At 39.4% G+C, this 13,030-nt stretch overlaps 1 protein-coding gene across 1 annotated transcript; it reads right to left on the bottom strand.

Annotated features, from left to right (window-relative positions):
- Window positions 1-1,102: 1,102 nt before the first annotated feature.
- Window positions 1,103-2,536, bottom strand: LOC113320721 (cysteine--tRNA ligase 2, cytoplasmic-like). The gene is made up of 3 exons (XM_026568613.1): window positions 1,883-2,536; window positions 1,544-1,774; window positions 1,103-1,448 (listed from the first exon to the last, which is right to left on the bottom strand). The coding sequence occupies exons 1-3, from the start codon at window positions 2,045-2,047 to the stop codon at window positions 1,329-1,331; spliced, it is 516 nt and encodes a 171-aa protein (XP_026424398.1). The 5' UTR covers window positions 2,048-2,536; the 3' UTR covers window positions 1,103-1,328.
- Window positions 2,537-13,030: the final 10,494 nt, after the last annotated feature.

Raw genomic sequence — 13,030 nt, 5'->3', positions numbered from 1 at the left:
GAATTACCTAAACTTCCTGGCTGATAGAATGTTGCATCCGATTAATGCACTGTGAGTGTACATTTAGTTTCAAGTCGCAATGTACCAAACCTCGTAGATGACACTCAGCAACAACACTTTTAGTTAGGAAACACCACCAAAGAAGCCAACGGTTCTTTACCAAGTATATATTTACTACATCACCCCTGCAACCAAACACCATTAACTTGAACGCGTGACGATGAATTGTAACATATATTTAAAATGTACCTAATTGAAACACCGGCTTACCAAGAAGGATATCAACCTGCATTTAGCAAAACCCCTTATTAGATTCTCCTAGTCATCTACGACGTCGAACAAAATCCATCACCTAGAATCCTAACATCCCTAATATGGTTAGCAATTGAATCCTGCAACCAAATGAATGATCAAGCCAATGTTAAACAATAATTTAAAAAGGGGGCAATAAAACAGATCTGCCGAAGTTTGCAGTTCTAAAATGTATACTAACTTCCAGTTGGTACAAAGATACGTTGTGTGGAAATTCTAGTTCAACCAAATAGCAATATGAGCATATGACTTCAGGTGAAATCATCTTAGTACAACTGAATCACTGGGAACATATTTGTTGTAAACATGATTTTTTTCCCAACCACGTGAACTGTATTACAACCAAAGAAGTAGGCACAAATATTTTTCGCATCATCTGCTGCAGATTGTGTAATAAGTTCCAAATCATCAGCGTTGTTGAGCAATAAGCCTTCAATTAAGTCCAACAACAAATCAGTGTTCAAGCTTCTTTCATGAACCTCATCTTCAATGATGCATGAAACCCAAGTCAGTATCTCATCATTTATGTAATGTTGCATTAGGCAGTGATTTGTCACAAATATTACCTTGGAGTTGAATTTCTGCCTAGATGACCAAGACTTCGCAACAACTGATAGAACTATTATCATAACAAATATTATCATTACTTTTTTCCTTAACCCTTTGTGTCAGTAAATCAGCAACGATTTTTTGAGGTTGAGTGCACGCGGTAATGGCTCCAACATAAATCCTGATTTCATCCAATTATAAAAAAAAAACTGACTCATCAAATTACCATGACATCCTCAACTAAGAAAAATTTAGAAAAAAGAGAGTTAACCCGTATCATGATCATTGCCACTGAAAATACCTAGGATTTCCTCCACAACAGTTACTTGGGATCTCCTCGTATCGGTATTTTCATAAAGCTCCTGTAGGCCAAAAATCAAAACAGAATTGCAGGATTAATTCGATAAATTCAACAATATCAACACAATTCGATAAATTCAACAATAGGGTACTGTGGTTCCTGTCCACTATTCGATAAATTCTGAATAGATTAAGGGTGCCATCATCCCAAGAATATCAAGAAATGTTGCAACTTGTTTCTCTAGTTCAGCAAGGGACACGAACAGTGACTTCTGTTTTTGCTTTTCCTGGATATGCGCAGCAATAAGATCATATGAGTCGGTCATAAAAAACATGAAAAATATGCATGCTAGGTTGCAGAAACTCCGCAGAAATGGGGTACCTTCTTATTGACCACATTCAGAGAACTGTTTATGAGCTTCGATGTATCCTGAAGTGTAGTATCTAAGAAATCTCGAGTACGAATATCATCTGACATTCTGGTGTAGAAATCTTTTCTCAACTTATCGATGCATTCTTGAACTTCAGAAGTTAATCCAATACTGCCGCCACTTTGCACCTCAGAATTATTTTCCCGAAATGTGGACACAGCCTTGGCACAGTCATGCAAAGTCTAAAAGGAAACACGGTCAGAGTTTGTATTAGAAATATCAATGTTAGATACCCAGAATGCAATTGGACAGGAACCACAATACCCTTAAAGTTAAAGAGACCTATATACCTGATACAAATAGCGAACAGATCCAGAAGCAACTTCAAGCTGTTTATTTGAGTAATTAATAGCTGAACGATTGTGCGTGCTCATGATAAAATATCTCAATGCTAATGGATGATACTGCTTGGTGACCTCACGAATTGTGAGAAAATTTCCAAGAGATTTGGACATTTTCTCGAAAAATCCATTATGCACCAAATATTTAATCTCACACGCACAGGGATGACAACACCATTCAGAGCGAGTTAATTTTCGTGATGTGGGAATATCAAATCCATTCCCCCGCCATGAATATCAAAGGAAGAAGTCAGATAGTGGTCACTCACAGCAAGAAAACTTGTAATGGGACATCATCCCAAGAATAGTGGTCACTTCAATAATGGGACATCATCATCAACACAGGTTACATCAAGCAGAAAGCTTGAAGTTGAATTAAAAATTCTTTTTTGATCTTTGAATTCAACCATTGCAAAAACCTTGAAGTTGTATTAATGTAAATAGAAGAAGCATCACAGGAGAAAGCAGAAAGATTACTTCGTTTTGGACCATGGAACTCCACATTGAATTATTTAAGCCCATCTTAATTATCTCCGCGGCATAGTCACTCATCAACACAGGTTTCATCAAGCATTGACACGATGGTCATAATTTTCTGTATGTTTACATTCTTCTTCCATTCCTCTCAATCGTCTATCTGATTCAACTGCAACAGATAAATAAAAATTTATTGAAGTATAATAAAAAAACATAACCCAAATCAATTGAAGATAAAAAAAACTCTAAAAATAAAATCCTAGGGTTTCTTAATGTTTACCTTCCTCTTCTATTCATTCTCAATGAGGTCTTTCCGATTAAACTGAAACGCATAAAAATTTATATTATGATAACTACCAGGGGTTAGTCCTCGAGTGATTTCTGGGGAGTTGAGTGTATTTTAAATCTCAGGAATTTTGAGAGATTTTGAGAGAGTGTAGGGAGTTTGAGAGAGTTTGGTGTTTTTGAGTTCAGAGAGTTTGGGGGAGTGTAGGGAGTTTGAGAGAGTTTATTAGAGGGAGTTTGGGGGAGTTTGAGAGAGTTCATTCCTAACTCATTCTCTTTTAAGAAACAATAAACCCTCATTTGCAAATAACATTGATCTTTAATCAAAAGAAAAAAAATAAATGAAAATGATCATATCTCTGTATCAATAGTATGTTATTTTGTGCAACGAGATAAATTTTTTTCCCTTCAATTTAACGGTCTCCATACAATTCTAACTCCCTTTGTTCACGAACATTTTTCCACATTTTCTTGTTGAAGTTTTTACTAATTGTCCACCAAGAGCGACCAAATGTGTCACGTATTGTGATGGAATTAAAATTTGGTTCAAAATCTTTTCTCCGAGCTATAGCATTTATTGAATCTTATTTATTTCTAAAATTAGGGTTCTTATTTGGGGTGGTTAAGGGAGTAGTGGTTGGTTATAGGTGGTGATGGTAGTGGTGAGAAAATAGTTTTGACGGTGGTTGCAGAAGTGGTAATGTAATTCAACTCAGGGAAGTGCTAATTGTGAAGACTTCTACATTTTTTTTTGCTGGTGCATCTTACGGGATATGTAGATCTAAACAAATCTATATATCCACACGTTTTCATGAACTCTAGATCACTATCCTAATATTTTCCTAGAAATGTTTCACCGTATCATAATGGCCATCATCTGACAATCATTTCATCATTTGGGAACAACATTTTTGTTGGTCAGATTTGAGAAATCCGTATGATTTGAAAAGAAAGATTTTGAACCAAATTTGGTTGTGAGACCAAAATACACTAAAATCTCTACTCTTTTGAGAGATTTGTTGTGAGACCAAAATACACTAAAAACTCCTTCGAACTCCCCAAAGCAACCAACTCCCTAGTATTGTAGGGTTTTATGACTAACAGGGAGTTCAAGAGCTTTTTTTAAACTCTCCAGCGACTAACAGGTGTTTTCTAGGGAGTTTAGGAGACTCCTCTAAACTCCCCCACGACTAACGGGGATTTGGAGAGACTCCCTCAGGACTAACAGGAGAAAACCCAAATACATTAAAATCTCTTGAATTCTCCCACGACTAACCCCCTGTACATCACACAGGAAGAGGAATTGACGGAAAGAAAAACAGAGAAGTAGTGTTGTGTTTTCGCATGAGAGAAGGAAAGGGATCAATGAGGAAGAAGGAGAAAAGAAGACTCGGATGAAATATACCCGCCCCAGTATGTCGACCTTAACTCTGCCCGAAATTTCCTAGCCGGCCAATGTAAACACCCATCCGGAGATTCCCGACGGCCGGATCAGGGTCCCTTTTATGGAAGCTCGAAAATCTTGTCCATCCATCTGTGATAAATCTGAACTAACCTAAACTAAGTTGATTTCTATTGAGAACAAAAGTTAGGGTTTTAAAAGGGATAACGAGATATATGTTGGACATAGAACTAATAATGTAACTGAGAAGAAGATACTTAGCTCAAACCGATGTTGCTGGAGATGCACAGAAAATGTAGAGGCACGTATACGATATGTTATCCTAAAGAAAATATCGTCTGCTACTCCGCTGAGATGCTATAGCAGTTGGCGAGTCACCTCTAGGGTACAACTACTGATAGTACCCCTCAATGTAGCATACAAAGAGAGTACCCTTAGAACTTGGCAGTGTTAGCAAAAGCTAAAAACAGAGAAACTAGAAATAAAAACTTATTTTCTGAAAGCAGAGGAAGAGCAGAAGAAGAGATGTTTCTCTGTTGTATATTCAATGAGCTCAAGACTCCTCCCTTATATAGTGTTTAAGACGTTACAAACGAGAGGAAAAATGCATGCAACAAAACCATGCGTATGACAGAAATACTGGTAATGTTTGGTTGAAAACAGTGTTGCCTTTGTCAGGCTTAGAGCAGTGTGTTGGCTTCATGCGTATGACAGAAATACTGGTAATGTTTGGTTGAAAACAGTGTTGCCTTTGTCAGGCTTAGAGCAGTGTGTTGTTAAGAAGCCAAGCCAAACACGTACGGACAAGAAAGCCAAAACAAATATGTACAGACAAGAAAGCCAGGACAAAACATGTGCAGACAAAGAAGAAGATTCTTCTACATGTGTGTAAAACACGTACCAAAAGTTTTAGCAAAAAGATAGGATCTAATGAACCCACACCCACACCCGACCCGACCGACCGACCGGACGGACGGCGGCGGCGTGCGTGCTTCTGTGCGAAGCACCGCGCATACGGGAAAGGCAACCTTGCCCTAGTCTAGGCCTTCCCCCCTCACACAAAAGTCTAATGACCCAAGGGCCATGCCCTTTTAGCCAATTCTATGGTATTTAAGTCTAAAACTCTTTAAATTTTAGTCTATGTGGGACTATTGTTTTATCTATTCAAATGAAAAAACAAGTAGTGGGCAATAGGTCTAGAGATCAAAACATAGTCCATGCAAATTTGGTATAACAAAGTCGTTTTTTCTAACAATCCCCCACATGAATGATAAAACATATCGACGAAATCCGAGAAAACATAATACATCAATATTAGGCTAAGGTGTCCCAGAGATTGAACCTTAACTTAGTGAGAGGTTACCGGAACTGATTTTTGTTACGGTGAACACAATGTCTTGAACCGCCAACAGTGAGTGCAATTCAGAAATAACAACCACACTTTGATGTCTCAAAGAAAAAGAAAGCTGCCAAGCTCTTGCCGTTGTGCCCGTTTTGGCCGTGGGCTAAATCCCGGACTTAATGAATGTCTCTAGAGAAAAAGCTCAAATTCTCATACGAAGCGGCCCCACTTACAACATCCACATAGGTGAGTCCATTAAGAGTGTCCTGCCACACTCCGCTTTAAGCAAAGTCATGGAACTCATTAAGATCTTGACAGATCATCCTAAAACATGCAGGAAGCACTATCATACGGTTACATCATAGGGAGGGACAAAGATAGTGCTCTCTTGACATCACCAAAAATTAGTTATCTCATTGAACCTTATTCTTGGAGCTCCATTCACAAGGTTGAGTGTCCTTCATGGCGATTTATTCTATGAGCTTGAGTCTCATCCCCTTCGATGTGGATCTAACTACCTCTCTAGATAACCCTTTCGTCAAAGGATCTGCAATATTCTCTTTAGACCTCACAAAGTCTATAGAGATGATACCAGTAGAGATTAGTTGTTTCACTGTCTTGTGTCTTCTTTGAAGATGTATAGATTTTCCGTTGTATACACTATTCTTTGCGCATCCAATAACAGCTTGACTGTCACAGTGGATTGTAATCGAAGACACAGGCTTGGGCCAGAGTGGAATTCCTCCCAGGAAACCTCGTATCCATTCAGCTTCCTCCCCAGCTTTCTCCAAGGCTATAAACTCAGACTCCATGGTGGATCGAGCAATACATGTCTGTTTGGAAGACTTCCATGACACAGACGCACCACCAAGTGTGAAGATGTACCCACTAGTGGATTTGCACTCATCTGAGTATGATATCCAGTTAGCATCACAGTAACCTTCTAGCACAGCAAGATACTTCCCAAAACTTAAGCAATAGTTTGAAGTTCCTCTCAGGTACCTTAGAACTCTGTAGAGAGCATTCCAGTGATCCTGCCCAGGGTGCAAGTGTACCTGCTTAATCTACTCACAGTGTGGGCAATATCAGGTCTTGTACAGTTCATTAAATAAATAAGACTGCCAATAACACGATAATACTCAAGTTTATAAATACCCTCACCCTTGTTCTTTTTCAATTTACAATTGGGATCATAAGGAGTAGTTGCAGGTTTAGCATTTTCATGATTAAATCTCTTAAGAACAGTTTCAACATAATGAGATTGACTAAGACTATATCCATCAGACATCTTTCTGATTTTCATCCCTAAGATTACATCAGCAGGGCCTAAGTCTTTCATGTCAAAGTTTTCGTTAAGCATGCTTTTAGTGGTATTAATACTATCAAGGTTACTACCTAATATGAGCATATCATCAACATATAGGCACACAATAACATGAGAATCATCCACAGATTTAATGTAAACACATTTATCAGATTCATTAACCTTGAAGCCATTAGATATCATTACATGATTAAATTTTTCATGCCACTGTTTAGGTGCTTGTTTTAAACCATACAAAGATTTTTTCAGTTTGCATACTTTTTCTTCATAACCTTTCACAACAAAACCTTCAGGTTGGTCCATATAAATTTCTTCATTCAATTCACCATATAAAAAAGCAGTTTTAACATCCATCTGATGTATATGCAAATCATAAATAGAAGCAATAGCAATCAGCATCCGGATAGAAGTGATTCTTGTGACCGGTGAATAGGTATCAAAGAAATCTAATCCTTCCTGTTGTCTGTACCCCTTAGCTACCAACCTAGATTTGTGTTTTTCTATAGTTCCATCTGTTCTAAGTTTCCTTTTGAAGACCCACTTGCAACCTATGGTTTTACTACCAGGAGGTAAGTCTACAAGGTCCCAAGTTTCATTTTGTTGAATGGAATCCCACTCATTAATTGAAGCTTCTTCCCAGAAGGGAGCTTCCGGAGAGGTCAAAGCTTCCTTATAAGTTTGGGGTTCAGTCTCTACCGTAAGAGTCACAAAATCTGGACCATAACTTTTCTCGGTTCTGACCCTCTTACTTCTTCTAGGTTCGGTTTCGGCATCTAGAGACGGGGGTTGACTAGTCGAAGGAACATCTGAGAGATCATCGCGGACCCTTTTGTGAGGTCCAGACCCTAAAGGGAAAATGTGTTCGAAAAACACTGCATCTCTAGATTCCATTATAGTGTTCTCACCAATTACCATAAACCTATAAGCACTAGAGTGCTCGGGATATCCTAGGAAAACACAACCTATAGTTTTAGGTCCTATTTTGGTTTTCTTGGAACGAGGAGTGGCCACCTTGGCCAAACACCCCCACACTTTAAAGTATGCATAGGACGGTTGTCTTCCTTTCCATAACTCATATGGAGTTTTGTCGGATTTCTTAAATGGAACTCGGTTCAAGATATAGCATGCAGAGAGAATTGCTTCCCCCCACAGGTTCGAAGGTAGCCCTGAACTAGCTAACATAGCGTTCACCATATCTATGAGTGTTCGGTTTTTCCTTTCAGCTACTCCATTCGACTCAGGTGAAGAAGGTGCAGTATTTTCATGAATGATGCCATTAAGTTTGCAGAATTCTCCTATAGGTATCACATACTCACCGCCTCGGTCTGACCTAAGAGTTTTAATAGTAACACCTCTTTGGTTTTCTACTTCAATTTTATATAATTTGAAAGCGTCTAAGGCTTCATCTTTACTTCTAAGAAGATAAACCTGACAGTATCTTGAGTGATCATCTATAAAAGTGATGTACCATTTTTTACCTCCTCTAGTTGGCGTTGATTTCAAGTCTCCCAAATCCGAGTGGATTAATTCTAGGGGAGTTGTACTACGTTCAACCCTTTTGTTGAAGGGTTTTCTTGCATATTTAGATTCAACACAAATTTCACATTTATAACCTTTATCAATGTTTATTTTAGGAATGCATCCTAATTTAGCAAGTCTTTCAATGGATTTGAAATTAACATGTCCTAGTCTATCATGCCAAACATGTGAGGAGTCACAAACATAAGCAGAAGAAGATGCATTGTCATTCAAGTTCAAAGAAAGTACACTAAGCTTAATCATGTTTTCAGTGACATATCCTTTTCCTACGAAGTCACCACCCTTAGAGATTACAACTTTGTTAGACTCAGCTACAAATTTAAAACCTTTCCCAAGTAATATGGTCTCTGAGATAAGATTCTTGCATATGTCCGGGACGTGATACACGTCATTCAATGCGAGAGTTTTTCCTGAAGTGAGCTTCAATTCAACCTTGCCTTTTCCTACCACTTTAGAGGTAGAAGAGTTTCCCATAAACAATTTCTCATCGTCTCCTACTTTGTTATAGGAGTAGAAAGCATTTCTGAACTTACAGACATGCCTGGTGGCTCCAGAATCAAGCCACCAGTCTCTCACATTGGTCACATTAGAGACAAGGTTGACTTCAGACACCATGCCAGTAAAATATCCAGAATCATCTACTACGTTTGCTTTATATTTCTGTTTAGGATCATTTTTGGTCTTTTTAGATCAACTGCAGTGGACGACTAAACCCAAATTTGGTGTCGAGTGGGCTGGCGTAGTGGGACGGACCATCGATCAAAATTTGATCAAAGAGTAAAACCCAGATCAAATTTGGTCAGCGATCAAGACCAAACCCAAATATAGTCGGGCGTTTATATAATGTCCGCCTACCCGACGGGCGTTGGTATAATGTCCGCATGTAGCCGCGCGTTCGTAAAGTTAACGCCTGATGCAGGGGCGTTGGTATAATGTCCGCCTGGATGGGGCGTTGGTATAATGTCCGCCTGGATGGGGCGTTGGTATAATGTCCGCCTGGATGGGGCGTACGTAAAGTTAACGCCGGACACCCAGGCGTACATAAAGTTAACGCCTCTCTTGGGGCGTTGATATAGTCATGATCCCACCATTAACTAGTTTTGAAAACTTTGCTTGGGGCGTTGTCTTTATCAACGCCCCTTTTTTTTTTTTTTTTTTTGAATCCGGGCGAACGTATAATCTCCGTCCCACACACCAGGCGTTGCTATAGTTCACGCCCCATACCAGGCGTTATCTTTATCAACGCCCCATACCAGGCGTTATCTTTATCAACGCCCCATGCCAGACGTAATCTTTATCTACGCTGGACGATGAAGCGGACTTTATATCAACGCGCGACCAAATTTACTCGTCACCCGCTACGCCACAGGACGGACTAAACCCAAATTTGATCTTTTTTTTTAGTCTTTGGTCTTTAGTTATACTCGCACCACTGTAGACGCTCTTAGGTGCCCTACAGTCTTTGGCCATATGACCAGTTTTCCAAGAGTTATAGCAGTCGCCTTTGATGGTGTTTTTGGAGACACCACCCTTTGGATTAAGATGGTTACCTTTGGAGTTACGTTGTTTGTTACGTTTACCATTTTTGCTGGATTCTCCGTGCCTTTTCTTTGACGCAGCATTGTCGTCCAGGACATGAGCTTTGTTGGACATGTCTTTGCTCAGCATCAGGATTTTGTCCTTGCAGCACAGAAATTCCTCCACCTGGATCTTTTTTCCCAGCTCCACCATGGTGATTTCGCGATTTTTGTGTCGCAGCCTCCTCTTGTACTCGTTCCATGAGGGTGGTAGCTTTTCAATTACTGCAGATAATTGTAGAGATTCATCAATATGCATTCCTTCAGCAAGAATTTCGTTGATGAGTAGCTGGAGTTCGACGAATTGTTCTACAACAGGCTTTTCATCAGTCATCTTATATTCCAGGAACCTAGCTACCAGGAACTTCTTGCTTCCAGCAGCCTCTGCAAGACATTTTTCTTCTAGGGCTTCCCACAAATCAAAAGCAGTAAAATTCTCTTTTGCATTATAAAAGTCGTACAAGGAGTCATCCAGACAGTTAAGAATGTGGTTTTTGCACATGTAATTCTTCCTAGTCCACCTATCCAGTCTATATTCATAGCCACGGTCATGAAGCCTTCTTGAGGGTCTTTCTAAGGCAACTTCATCTAGCCTTTGGTCTTTTAAGAAGAAAAACATTTTGAACTGCCATCGTTTAAAGTCTTTGCCACTAAACTTTGGGGGTTTGTCTACAGTACTCTTTCCCATGTTGTTACAAAAAATATAGTAAAGAGGATATTGCCTTTAGATTGTTGGACATAGAACTAATAATGTAACTGAGAAGAAGATACTTAGCTCAAACCGATGTTGCTGGAGATGCACAGAAAATGTAGAGGCACGTATACGATACGCTGTCCTAAAGGCAATATCGCCTGCTACTCTGCTGAGATGTTATAGCAGTTGGCGAGTCACCTCCAGGATACAACTACTGATAGTACCCCTCAATGTAGCATACAAAGAGAGTACCCTTAGAACTTGGCAGTGTTAGCAAAAGCTAAAAACAGAGAAACTAAAAATAAAAACTTATTTTCTGAAAGCAGAGGAAGAGCAGAAGAAGAGATGTTTCTCTGTTGTATATTCAATGAGCTCAAGACTCCTCCCTTATATAGTGTTTAAGACGTTACAAACGAGAGAAAAAATGCATGCAACAAAACCATGCGTATGACAGAAATACTGGTAATGTTTGGTTGAAAACAGTGTTGCCTTTGTCAGGCTTAGAGCAGTGTGTTGGCTTCATGCATATGACAGAAATACTGGTAATGTTTGGTTGAAAACAGTGTTGCCTTTGTCAGGCTTAGAGCAGTGTGTTGTTAAGAAGCCAAGCCAAACACGTACGGACAAGAAAGCCAAAACAAATATGTACAGACAAGAAAGATAGGACAAAACATGTGCAGACAAAGAAGAAGATTCTTCTACATGTGTGTAAAACACGTACCAAAAGTTTTATCAAAAAGATAGGATCTAATGAACCCACACCCACACCCGACCCGACCGACCGACCGACGGCGGCGGCGTGCGTGCTTCTGTGCGAAGCACCGCACGTACGGGAAAGGCAACCTTGCCCTAGTCTAGGCCTTCCCCCCTCACACAAAAGTCTAATGACCCAAGGGCCATGCCCTTTTAGCCAAATCTATGGTTTTTAAGTCTAAAACTCTTTAGATTTTAGTCTATGTGGGACTAGGGCTGCACAACGGGTAGGGTGGGTAGGATATGGCCTATACCCGCCACCCTACCCGTTTACTGGCGGGTAAGAAAAATTTTACCCGCCACCCTACCCGCCATTAAACGGGTAAGATCCTACCCAACCCATTCTCTGGCGGGTCGGGTAGGGTAGGGTGGCGGGTATAACCGTCTATATCACCTGCAATACACAGCAACAGAGCCTGCTCCTGCCATCTCAACAGAGCCTCAACCCCAAGTATAAACATGTAAAGAAGACCAATGGACATGCGAAACACAGCAATGATGCTAATAGACTAACGATGAATTTAGAAACAAAAGCATAACCATAAAAAATGTACAAACAAAAGTATTCTCAAGAAAAGAGTTGTATTCTTCATATAACAGTATCATCACCAAAAGCTCTTCATATTGACCTTCTTCTTCAATCATCATCTACGATGATGGAATAAGTACTAAGATCACCAAATAAATCTGCATACAAGTTATCTCTTGTTAGATTCAGTCATAATACCAACATCAAGTAAGAGATATCACAACATCCTACTATGGAATACAATATCACAACAAGTTCAGACTTTTGGTTTAGTCACAATATCAAGTAATATCACAATATCAAGTGTTGTTTTAAAGATATTTATAAGTATACACATGCATAAGTTTTCCAAAGTTTAGTGAAATATCACATTGCTACTCTCGACAATTTCTGATATCAGATGTGAGTAACAATACTAATCTGGAGCTGGCAAAATTAGACTTCAACACATGCCAAGAACAGCATCAGCTCGAGCGGCTCAACGTACAAAAGTAAGCAACTAAAGTTGTGACAAATTATCAACTGAGCACGGTAGCGTGTTTCCGTTTAACATGCAAGTTCCTTGACTAGAAATGGAAAGTTCTAAACAACATTCAAACTTCCACCAGTACTTCCCGTAAAGAAGCACAAATGGATACAGACAGATAAAGAAAATGCCAACTAAGTCAAGGAACTACAGGAATCACTGCCAAGAGCTTACAAGAAAGGTCTGGTGGAGGTGCAATCCCCAAGGCTGAGGATAAACTTTGACAGTCACAAGTAATAGGTTAACGGACACATATTCACCACTACATTTACTAAATTAACCATGAAAAACTCTGACACGCCTCCTCACTATAGGTAGCTAGTTAACACAACATCATCTCACAGAAAGCCAGCTAATTTCAAGTCCTCTGAGCTTACACAAAACAATTGAACCAGAAGACTACCAACATATTTCCTTTAACCCAAAACCCCTCGCCTTTTCCATAAATCAACTAAAATTTGTGCATGGAAGTCAACTACAATGGTTTGTATAGAACTAAATTCCTTAAGAAAAGCAAACAAAATCTCACATTTACCCCAAAAAAAGCAAACATAGTGAAGACAGATTAAGAAAAGCAAACAAAAGAGTAAGGAAACCCAAATGTAGGAAAGTTGTATACCTGATTCTAAGACGTCATCCTCCTTCTCTT

This window comes from Papaver somniferum, chromosome 11 (assembly GCF_003573695.1).
Source record: "Papaver somniferum cultivar HN1 chromosome 11, ASM357369v1, whole genome shotgun sequence".
NCBI classification, from domain to species: Eukaryota; Viridiplantae; Streptophyta; class Magnoliopsida; order Ranunculales; family Papaveraceae; genus Papaver; species Papaver somniferum.
Note: the sequence above shows the minus strand (reverse complement) of the source record. Positions and strands in the feature narration are given on the sequence as shown.